Source organism: Anabrus simplex, chromosome 2, assembly GCF_040414725.1.
Source record: "Anabrus simplex isolate iqAnaSimp1 chromosome 2, ASM4041472v1, whole genome shotgun sequence".
NCBI classification, from domain to species: domain Eukaryota; kingdom Metazoa; phylum Arthropoda; class Insecta; order Orthoptera; family Tettigoniidae; genus Anabrus; species Anabrus simplex.
Genome location: NC_090266.1, coordinates 1,133,792,460 through 1,133,804,846, shown reverse-complemented (window position 1 = coordinate 1,133,804,846; position 12,387 = coordinate 1,133,792,460). Strand labels below are relative to the sequence as shown.

General features: G+C 38.7%; 1 protein-coding gene across 1 annotated transcript in view; it reads right to left on the bottom strand.

Annotated features, from left to right (window-relative positions):
* The window catches only part of LOC136864739 (DEP domain-containing protein 1A), a 157,805-nt gene that overhangs the window by 64,152 nt on the left and 81,266 nt on the right, over positions 1-12,387 (bottom strand). Inside the window, exons 7-9 of the mRNA XM_068226098.1 lie at positions 11,118-11,260; positions 10,979-11,070; positions 10,504-10,676 (exon numbers count right to left, since the gene is read on the bottom strand). Of these exons, the coding sequence (XP_068082199.1) occupies positions 10,504-10,676; positions 10,979-11,070; positions 11,118-11,260 (408 nt within the window). The remainder of the gene's footprint in view (positions 1-10,503; positions 10,677-10,978; positions 11,071-11,117; positions 11,261-12,387) is intronic.

Below are 12,387 nucleotides of genomic sequence, written 5' to 3'. Positions count from 1 at the left end.
TAGAACTATTTAGTGGATTATTGTCTAAAGGTATTCAGTTGAGATGACAGTAAAATATTAATGAAAATGTACTGGACTATTATTTATCAAAGTGGTATGCCAGGTATAGGTGACATTTGATAAGTCAATGTAGATAGTCCTCTTGGAAGAGTTTGTATTCTAATTAATACAGAAATGTACACTCAAGTTTTAGCATTAATTTCACATTTCAGTCTTTGCTATAGTCTGTAATTGTCCTGGTTCTTTTCGTGCATGTTATGGTGGGATATCTACTGCACTTCTGTCCGCACAAAGTACACTTACAATCTTCATCTGGCTCATGGAACTTCTTGTTTACGCATATCTTGTGGTGAAACCCGTGTATGGAGAGTCGTGTTATGACGTGGCGCTGCGTGTTGCACTCTCTAGTCCATCTATCGTCCGTCATCGCTGGTGAGGCATAGAAGTCGAGTTCAATTTCACTTTTCTTCCTTTCCCTGATGTTTACTAGTGCCCTGCTTGCTTCCGTTGATTGTAGGTAGAAGATCGTATGTCTTCTATGAAATACGTCTTGCGCATCATTTCGTATACCATCCGGGATGACATTGTCTTTCCAACTCGGGTAACCCTCTTCATGAACATTGCTTTTATTCTTTCTATTCTCATCAGGTCTCCGATCTTCAACTTTTCCCACACGCTCTCAATTCCATATGTTATCACTGGCACTACCGTCGTCTTGAAAAGTCTCATCGCCGTGCTAATTGATAGGTTTGATATGTTTTGGATACTGTACGAGGCTCTGATTGGTGCTGCCGTTCTTTCTTGAATATGTATACCAAAGGACACTGCCATTGTCTGTAGTGTCATTCCCAAATATTTGTAATTTCGTACCTCTTGTAATGGCTTTTGGTGTAATGTTATGTTGTCTTTGGGCATTGATTTCCCACCTTTTCTGAAGGTCATTTGTACTGTCTTTTCTTCATTTATCTGTAGGCTGTTTTCCTCCGCCCAGGTCTCTAGTCTGCGGACTGCCCTTTGCACATCCTCCTTTTCTTTCCCTCCAATCACCACGTCGTCTGCGTATAGGATCAGCTCTGCTTTTGCCCACTGAAGGCTTTCATCTTTCATTTAGTACCTTCGTGAAAACTTTAAAGGATGCATTTTCTAGTGCTACTCCTCTAAATGAGTCTACTGATGTTCTGCTCCCTTCTCCTTTGAACAGTATCTTTAGAGTCGCTGTGTTCCATCCCTCTGGTATTTTTCCAGCCTGTATACATTTGTTCATTAGGTCTTTCCACAATTCTTCCATCTCGCCGAGTGGGTCATTTAAGTGTTCCATGTCAATTTTGTCTGGCCCTGCGGATTTCTTGTTTCTCCCTCCTTGTATTGCTTTCCTAATTTCATATGTTGTTGTTGGCTCCAGAGCATGTGTGGGTTCTGCTGTTTCTATGTCATATTCTTGCTTCAGCCCTTCCTTATTCAGTATGTTCGAGAAATGATGTTCCCAGTTCTGTATATGAATTTCTCCTGTTGCGATTGTCGTCTTCTTTTTCAGCGCTATGTATGGGTCTGATTTTGCTTCCTCGGCTTGTTTCCTTCCTTGTTTCTCTGTATATTCTTCTTTTTTCTTTTTTATTAGTTCTTTATATATTTTCCTTTTTTCTGCATAAGTTGTTAGGTCTTCTGGGCATCTGTACACTTTTGCTGCATTCAGGGCCTTTAGAGTTGCTTTTCTTTCCTTGTAACTCTCTTGGTCAAACCAGGCTTGTGCGTGCCTTCTTTCCTTTACTATTATAGCTTTCGTTATTACTGTGGTGGCTGTTTCTAGGGCTTCTTCTAGTCTTTCTTCTTCTATTAGGTTTATTGCTTTCCCGATGTCTTCCTAGTTTTCTTCTATTGTTTCCCGCTGTATTTTTCTGGCATATATACTTGGTCCTTTTGCTTCCTCCCTATTTTGTTGGATTTCCATGCGTAGGCATGTCGTTATAGGTATGTGTTTCCTTATTGGTGCTGCCAATGAGTTCCATAGGCCTTCTTGTTTACATAATTGTAGTTGTACTCTAAAAAATAGTAGGGTGATGGCGCTATGACCGTTCTGTGCAATGTAGGTTGGTTTCTCTTTTTTGTTCGCTATTCTGAAGCCTTCTTCTATTTGCTATTTGCCTTACGTCGCACCGACACAGATAGGTCTTATGGCGATGATGGGATAGGAAAGGCCTGGGAACTGGAAAGAAGTGGCCGTGGCCTTAATTAAGGTACAGCCCAAGCATTTGCCTGGTGTGAAAATGGGAAACAACGGAAAATCATCTTCAGGGCTGCCGACAGTGGGGCTTGAACCCACTATCTCCCGATTACTGGATACTGACCGATCTTAAGCGACTGCAGCTATCGAGCTCGGTCCTTTGTCTTCTAGAGTCTCGAGAAGGATGCAAGTTTTGGTATTTTCTTTGTCTATCCTGCAGTTAAAATCTCCGGCAAGTATTACGTTCCTTTCTGCTTTTGTTTGTTCTATGGCTATAGATATTTTATCCATTATGTTTTCTATAGGTGCAATTGGCTGAAACGCAGCTTGATAGTAGTATTTATGAAAGTAATGCAGTCGTGTCACACATGTGATGTCAAAGACAATGTAACTATGCACCGAGTGGATAAGAATTATATAATGACCACAGAAATATCACGGAGTGTGTTTTATTGATTAGTTGGAATGTATACGAGTATACTGAATACAAACGTGTGGTCCACTCTTATTTGATTCATTCTACGATACATTACTGCTAGCCATTTGCTGTAATGCTGAGTATTATTGGTTTGTTACTAACACATTTGAGATTATTACCAGCTGCTGCTGTGAACTCCATTTGTGAATAATGTTCTACTCCCACGCATTTGACCTGCATATCTTGAATAAATTGGGAGAAGTTTTTCTCTTTGTTTAATTTTAATTATTTTATCATTTATATATAAATAGTATTCCTTCACCAATCCTTCATTAATTTGCTGATTTTGCACTATGGTTAATTTTGCATATGACACTCAGAACGTTCATATGCCGTGTTGCATCCACGTGGAACTTGCTACCTGTGATGAGAATTCTCTTGCTCATGATTGAGTTAACATGTGCATTACCCACAAGTGTATGTTGACATACATAGTTATGTCACCCATGAAAACAGATACATTTTAAAAAATTGTTTGAATGAAGTTCAACATGGTACGTTCCCTTCAAAATTTCTGGAAATAAGTTGAAAGTTCACAAAATATATAAACATTACTTAAAACATCAAAATTTACATTATTCACATAAAATTTCCAAATTTGCACAAAAGTTGCATCGCCAGAAATATGAAAAAGACAGGTCAATCATGATGACACTTGGAGCAAAATACCATTAAAAATGAATATCAGTGATAGATAGAAAAAAAAATCTAAGGTCTTTAAAAAGGCAATGCCAGAAACATAGGTATCTGTGGCTGATATAGAAGTACGTAGGGACTACAAAATTACCATATACAAACGATGAGTGATCTGAAATGAGTTTTAAACCAAGGAGTCTGTACTTTTGACTAACAAACCACCATCATCATTTCATCTTTTCCAGCTGACACCGGATGGGGTTAATATGGTTTGTCTCCACTTCGTCCTGTCTCTCCACCATTCCTCACCCTACACTTGTGTTCCAGTTCAGGTTCTGTTGTCCTATGCTGTTCTTCACTGTTTTTCCGGTGCTTGTCTTGGCAGTCTTTCTTCTTTCACCCGCTTGACATATCCAAACCATCTCATTCTGTTCTGATCCAGTGTGTCATCTAGTTTTTGCACATTTAGCTCTTTTCGTATGTCTTCATTTTCACTCTATCCCTTCTTGTCTTCTGTACCATACTCCTCAGGAATTTCATTTCAGCTGGCTGTACTCTACTCCCGTCTCTCAGTCATTGTCCAGGCTTCTGCTGCACATGACATTCTAAGTAACATCCCTTGTACATTACTTCTTCAACCTTCACTGGTAAATCTTTAATCTCTGTATCTGGGGGTAAAAGGTACTCCCCAGTTGTATTTTTCTACCAATTTCCATATCCAGTCTTCCATTTTCTGTCAGCTGACTTCCCAAGTATTTGTAAGTGTTCTATTTCCAGTTCTTTGACTCCAATTTTGATAGCTCCTTTTCCTTTTTTAATTCCCCTACTCATCACCACTGTCTTGCTCTCCTCCACACTGATCCTCAACCCCATTGTTCAATCCTTTTATTCAGTACATTCAGCCATTGCTGTACCTCCTCCTGATCCCCCCAGATCACAACATTATCCACAAACAACATTACATTCAGTCTTTTCCCTCTATAATCTTCCTTTGTTGCCTTCACGATGTCATCCATCACCATTATGAACAGCAACGATTGACGTAAGAAATTTTTTTTTTTTTTCCCCGTTTCAAACTGAGATTACAATTATTAAACTTTTTAGGGTCCACCTATTCAATACAATAATAATGTTGTCTAGATGTAATTACAAAATTCTAAATTTCTTCAGGACTAGTTTCAACGCATTTTTGCGTCATCCTCAGCTGTACAAGGAATTTGGAAAACAGGCAATTATATAAATCTAGCAAATAGCAGCTATTTTATTATTGTAGATTGCAAACCAAATATTTTGAATTCAGTACTGTATGTCCACAGGACATGAATCATCTTGATCATTGTTACTCAATATCCAGTATATTTGACTTGCAAGTTTTCAACTTGCTGGAAAAGAAAGAATAGTTAAACATTAGAATTCAAAGGTTTTATCATGTGTTGTTGTTTTAATGTAGACGTCATAGGGTTTTTATCTTATGTAAATAGGTTAATATTTATCATATTTATATAATTGCCCGTTTTCCAAGTTCGTTGTACAGCTGAGGATGACGCAAAAATGCGTCGAAACTAGTCCTGAATAAATTTAGAATGTTGTAATTACATCTAGACAACATTATTATTGTATTGAATAGGTAGACCCTAAAACGTTTAATCATTGTAACAGCAAAGGTGACAACACACTCCCTGGTTTAACCCACTGTCAATTCCAAACCATTCTGTTCTACCTACTGTTGCCTTCACACAGCTGGAACAGTTATCATATATTGTTTTTATTATTGTTATAAGTTCACAGCCAATCCCCCTGTGTGTCAGGCTTTCCCAAACTTTTGTTCTGGGAATCCTGTCATATGCCTTTTCTAAGTCCTTAAAAGTCATTACTACATCCTTCCCATATTCACAGCTTTTTCCCCATGATCTGTCTCAGGATGAAAATGGGTTCCACTGTTAACCTTACACTTCTGAATCTAAATCCTTCCTCTTGTAACTGACTTTCCCCCTCTCTTCTAATTCTTCTTTGCAATACCCTTTCCAGTATCTTGGCAACACGGGACAAGATGGTGATTCCTCGGTAGTTACCGCACATCTTACCCCTTTTCTTGAATACTGGTATCATACCCCCTTTCCCCAATCCTTGGGCACATTTTTCTCTCTCTCCATACACACTAGTATTCTGTAAGGCCAATGAGTCCCGTTGGTCCTGCAGCCTTAATCATTTCTATGGCTAATTCATGTAATCCCACAGCTTTTCCCATCTCCATCTTTTTAACTGCCTATTCCACCTCTATCATTGTAAGGTCTGATTCTTTCTCTGTTACTTCTATTCCTGCTGCCTGGATACCGTTTCCACAGGTCTGGTTTCTCACCTTTCGCAGTTCACTGAAATATTTGTCAGTATCACTCCTTTATTCTTCACAAACTCTGTGTTCACCGTTTCATTCCTGCAGTTTTTTATAATTCCAAATATTTTTCCCCCCCACAATTCAAATTTTCCTATACTTCCTGCGTGAATGTTTTTCAACACTTATTCAGCTACTAATTTCTTGCAAACTCTTTTGCTTCTATGTATCTTGCTCTACTCTCTTCAGTCATTTCCATTCCTTCCAAGTTTTTTTTCTCTTCCTTCACATAATCATTCCATCATATTGTCTATCTCTCTTACCTTTCCTAATGTTCTGCCACATGTTTGCTCTGCACACCTTACAAATACACTCTTAAAATGATTGTGTTCCTGGTCAACATGACTAATATCTGTCCTTGGTACCAGATTTTATAGTTCTTTCTTAAACTCTTCCTGTACCTTCTTTTCCTTCAATCTCCAGACCTTAATCTTACTTAACTTTTTTTCTAGTAGCTTTGTGATCTTGTCAACTTTCAACTTTGCTGTCACTGCTTTGTGATCACACCTAAAGGCTTCCTCAGGCTTAGCTGTTAACATCCGTAAGATCTTTCCAAGTCCCTTTTCCACCGTTGATTACAATGTTTTTTCTCTTCTATCTCCCCATCCATACCAGGTAATTTCCTAGCTATTTCTATTCCTGAACCATGTGTTTCCTATTATTAGTTTGTTGCTCTGGCAAAAGTCCATTAACATAACCCCTTCTTGATTCTTGTTGCCATATCCATATGGCCCCAGAATCTCTTTTCTTCCCACTTGTGCATGCAGATTTCCCATTATCATTACTTCCTTGTCTTCTGTGCATTTCTCCACTTCTTCTAGGAATTGTTCTGTATTCTCTTCTCTATTTCGTAAGCATTTCTAAGCATGATAGAAGGCAAAACTCTTCAGCCAACACAGCAGCATGTGCACGAAGGATTACAGACAGTTTTGAGGAATCCTACTCAAACCACCGTCTCTCAGTTCTATTGCTAGTAACTTGACCTTTAAAATCGAGGTGTTATAATTTTAACTGCCAACGGCCATAGCCGTGTAGAAACACCGGATCACGTGAGATCTCCAAAGTTAAGCAACATTGGGCTTGGTCAAGGTTTGGAGAGATTGCCACGCGCTGTTGGAGGGGGGTAAGGGAACGGAGGAGGGGAAAGGAACTGGCCACCCTACCATAAGTAAACTCTGGATCAGGCACATCTCTTCATAGGTTTGGACCTGACTTCGGGCAGAATACACCCTTACCTATCATTTCAATAATATTAAAAATTATAAATTATATAATAAAATATTATTAACATTTTAATAATATTAATCATGTAAAGATGATAAACATATGTACAGTACTCTAGATATTTTATCAATTAACACAAGTACCGTATTTCACGGCATAATCGTCGCCACCGCGTAATCATCGCATCCTTTATTTTCAATACAAAAATCGGACTTTAAACCTTTAATTACATAATCGTCGCACGTCCAAATTTTGTTCACTAATCTGGTTAAAAGGTAAATGGAACTGCAACGTAAGTTGCACATGAATGCGCAATTTAAATACGTGAATGGTTTATGGGCAATTTGGCAACACAGTCACGTTTGCGACATGTTGCACAACGTATAAATAAATAATACCGGTATATGTACGACGCATGGCTTACCGGTAGACTATCGGCAGTTTGACAACGTGGTCGCGAGACAGTGTACTATTTATTCACCACCTACATATTATGCTTACCGGTAGGCTATCGGCAGTTTGACAACGTGGTCGCGAGACAGTGTACTATTTATTCACCACCTACATATTATGAGTTCCCATTTGAAATACGTAAGGCTGTAAGTTATCGCTTATCGGCAACGTCGCCAGGAAATACCGGCTAGGTAGGTTGAATGGACCTCGAACCAGCCCTCAGATACAGGTAAAATTCCCTGACCCGGCCGTGAATTGAACCCGAGGCCTCCGTGTAAGAGGCAAGCACGCTACCCCTACACCATGGGGCCAGCTCCTGTGTTATTGCGCACGAAGTGAAATCCAAGACGATAACGCAGATTTCCACGGAATTATTCAGCCGAATTATTTACGATGTCTCAGTTGTCATCGCTTGACTCTTATCTTACTACTACGTCATAAGTGTCCGGGCTAGGATGAAAACTTTTATCCAAGCAGTCAAGATAATTATTATCCAATGCTATTAAAGTTTTATTTTATAAACTCGTCAGTAATGTAATGTAAAATCATCAATAACTGGGAAGAAATATTAACCTAATTACCGTATGTTTAAAAGAAATTGAAAAAAATGAATGTTTGTTACTGACGTCTCGGAATACAGTCAACTATACAGTAGATCTACACCGCGCTAGCTAGAGCTCCGGTTTGCGAGCTTTGCGTAAGCGCAGTAGTGTGTCGCAACCAATGAGCTAAACTGATAAATTGTTGCATGCTTCCTTGCTGCCTAACAGTATTGGCTGCTCTGGAATGGACAGATCACAGATGCATTTATTTGTTTCAGATTTACGTGTTTACTGTAGACATGTGTGCGTGAGAATTTAAGTTTTTAATTTGTGTTTTGGGTGTTTGCAGAAATAATTTGTTTTAATAGTGAACAATTATGGAAAGTCATTTATGTCGCAAAACATTAACGTGTGAAGCATTTATAAGCGATTATGGGTAAATATAGAAACTATTCTGCGGGCTTCAAGCTAAGCGTAATTGACTTCGCTGAACAGCACGGGAACAGAGCTGCAGAAAGAAAATTTTCTGTGAGTGAAAAGTTGGTGCGTGACTGGCGGAAAGTAAAAAACAAGCTAAAAAGCACAAACCCTTCTAGACGCGCGTTTAGAGGTCCTAAAACAGGGAAGTTTCCTATAATTGACGAAGAAGTGTTTAGGTACGTCAGTGAAATACGTAACAATGGCTGCAGTGTATCATATGAAATGTTACAAATTAAGGGACAGGAGGTAGCGCGCAAACACAACATACCGGTAACTCAGTTTAAGGCGACTCGTGGGTGGATTAAGGGGTTCATGCGACAACACAATCTGTCAGTGCGAAGGAGAACAACACTAAGCCAAAAGTTGCCTGCTGATTACACGGACAAGATTGTAAATTTTCACCGATTTGTCATACGTTTGCGCAAGGAAACTTCGTACTTGCTTTCTCAAATCGGTAATGCCGATCAGATATGCCTCGCAACAGCACTATTGCGCTAAAAGGATCACGGAGTGTATTAATGAAAACCAGCGGTAGTGAGAAGTTGCGATGCACGGCAATGCTAGCCATTACAGCTGACGGGAGAAAGTTGCTGCCTTACATCATTTTCAAGAGGAAAACGATGCCTAAGAATATACAGTTTTCCCGTGGAATTCATGTACGAGTGCAACCAAAGGGTTGGATGGACGTAGAACTCATGCTGGACTGGGTTAAAACTGTGTGGAATAGAAGACCTGGTGCACTACTAAAACAACCAGCTCTGCTTGTTTTAGATAGTTTCCGAGGTCACCTCGTGAACGAAGTGAAGCAAATTCTCACTACAAATAAGACACGACAGATAGTCATTCCTGGTGGCCTAACATCTGCTTTGCAGCCACTAGACGTATGTGTTAATAAACCCTTTAAAGACAACTTACGTCGATTTTACGAGTGGATGATGAGCGGCGATCAGCAACTGACGCCCGCCGGAAATATCAGGCGTTCACGCTTGGGCTTGTTATGCTCGTGGGTGAAGAAGAGTTGGAATCTTATACCACCTGAACTAGTCTCCAAGAGCTTCAAAGGGACTGGGATTTCGAATGCACTAGACGGTTCCGAAGATGACGCAGTGTGGCAGGGAGACGAAGAATCTGATACTGGTATTAACAGAGGCGAGGACGGCGCATCAGATAGCGAAACCTGCGATAGCGACACCGAAGATTTGGAATAAATTGCGTACCGGTAAGTCCGCATTTCACAACAAAGCGATAATTTTTTGCAAGTGTAATATTTTAACTTTAATACTCAAATTAATGACAAATTAACTTAATACGTTCATTTTTATTTTCAGGTTGGAAAAACGTTCGCCGAATTGTTGCGAAAAATTATGAATTTTGTTTTAGACTATTTTAATTATTTTGATGTATAAACGCGAGTATTACGTGCATCTTAATTTGTATCAAATACAATTTAGTTATAAATACATTTTTTGAGTAATACAAATACTGGTATTAAATATTCATCGTATAATGGTCGCACCCTACAATTTTTTTCGAAAATTTTGGTATAAAAAGTGCGACGATTATGCCGTGAAATACGGTAATTGTCTGTGTCATCAGAATATCAAATTAACCTTGGATCTCATCAAAATTCTACTCTCATGTACTTCAGTTGGAAACCCTAGTAAAATAGATGAATCGAAGCTTAAAATTACAGGGTTCTTTCTTTTCATTATGCATTTGTATACAAAACTAGGAACTGACAAACTGAAGGTTGGGTCTGATCAAATCCAGCAGGAGAAAGTTGCATAGTGGGAAAATCAGGTTACTTTTAATATTGCTATAGGAATATATGCAGACTTGCAGTTTACTACATTTATCTCATCTGTTCTGTTTCTGGAATCTTTATAGCAGATTCCTTCCAAGAGAAAAGCAGTGCTAAATGCATAATGAGAAAAGGTGAAGTAATGTGAGGAAATCGAAATATTTCCTAAAATTCAGGTGTTGGATACATAGGTTATGCAAGAAGAGATCATTATCTGAATAATTTTGATCATAACTTTGTTACAAGACTGCTAATAGGAAAGGAAAATAACTTCACCTTCATTGTATCCCAAGCAGAATGGAGAGGGCCAGATCTTGAGGAAGATAACTGCCTCAAAAAGTGTAGAAGATGGCAAAGTTGTACACGGTTGGAAGGTGGGATAAGTAGAAGCAACAACTGCAGCACTGTTACTCCAAGACTCATACCCTCTTGTGACCACTGATCAGCATCTGTAAAACCCACAATTTACAATACAATTTAGACACAAACACCAATCTCAACTGTACATAAGTTTATTTAATATAGAGCTCCATAATATATTCAGAAAATATTTTCCAGTAGTTTTCGATGGAGGAACCCTATGGCTCTACAATAATATTCCATAATATTTGAGAGATTTATTTCAGTTGAAAAGCAATTATTGGAAGATGTAAGCAGTATTTACCAGAGTACTGTCCACAAATATTAAATTTTATTTCATCTGAGAGTAAGGGAAAGAAAATATTTAGCATGTGTATACATGCCTGCTTACCAGAAATAGTACTCTCCAAGCTGTCAGACAACACTTGACTATCCCTACAAGAACTCTCTCTTGAACTTGATGCAGCAGTGTAATATGAACCGCTTAGAGTAAGGGAAAGAAAATATTTAGCATGTGTATACATGCCTGCTTACCAGAAATAGTACTCTCCAAGCTGTCAGACAACACTTGACTATCCCTACAAGAACTCTCTCTTGAACTTGATGCAGCAGTGTAATATGAACCGCTTTCGCTACCACTGCATTCACTGCCACTATCCCCAATGATCTTTTCCTGCCAAGAAGAAAAAAAAACCATAGTGACTGCTGATAATTCACTGGAGTAATTGACACTGTTCTATAAAATTAGCTAATGGGCTCAATCACTGTAGGGAACTTCAAAAGAGATATTTGAATGCTGAAGTCAATAATGCTTCTTTAATTTAATAATTCAGAAGTGCGGAATTTGAAGAGACTCCTCCAACTTGGACAACTGATATTAACACTTTGCATTCCATTTTTTCTTTTGAAAGTCCACTGTTCTTTATTTCTGCACTTTCATCAGAAAATTATCTATTTTGTAACACAATGGATTTGTTCGACAAAATTCTGGCACCTCGGCATCGCCAGAAACCACCAAAAGTAGTTAGTTGGACGTAAAAACAATAACATTATTATTACAAATGCCCATTCCCTGAGTCAATGGAATTAACCATATGTGATTAAAGTCCCCAACCAGGCTGGGAATCAAACCTGGGATCCTCTGAACCGAAGTCGATGGTTCATTCAGCCAAGGAGCTGGACCATACCCTGGTGAAGTACAGGTCATAAATGACTTCAAGATGGTTCAAATGCTTTTTTATTGACTATATTACACATTAATTTCAACATATCTCAACTAGAACATTGCGCTGTGGCAATGAACAGATTATTCTCTACGAGACGTATGGCTCATTCTACATTATCTACAGTTTCGCCATGAATATATGAGTGGTCATGTGCCAATTGTAATGGATTCTTTTAGTTTCCAGTGCACGAGGAATTTAACAAGCAACGTGGGAGCAAAAAGACCCCAGCTGTGTCAACGAACATCACAATGCAGCGAAGTCTGTGGATCACCACAGCGAAGAGGAATTCCATCTGTTTCAATGCTTACCATCATGAGTTTCCAAATGCAATAGCGCCATCCCATTGCCAAGGATGAATCTACTGGAGACCTGAACATGTTGGACCCCAGACAAAGTACTGTCACCGGCAAATATGAGTATTTTTGCATATAAATTATCTTTCAGTCTTTTACAATATAGTACAATCTTTCTAATTAGCAAGTACAATTCTATTAGATAGTATTCTAATGTAGTACTCTTTACCAGTAATGGTAGAATTTGACTGTAGTTTGGAGTATTTGTGTGAGAGTGCGGT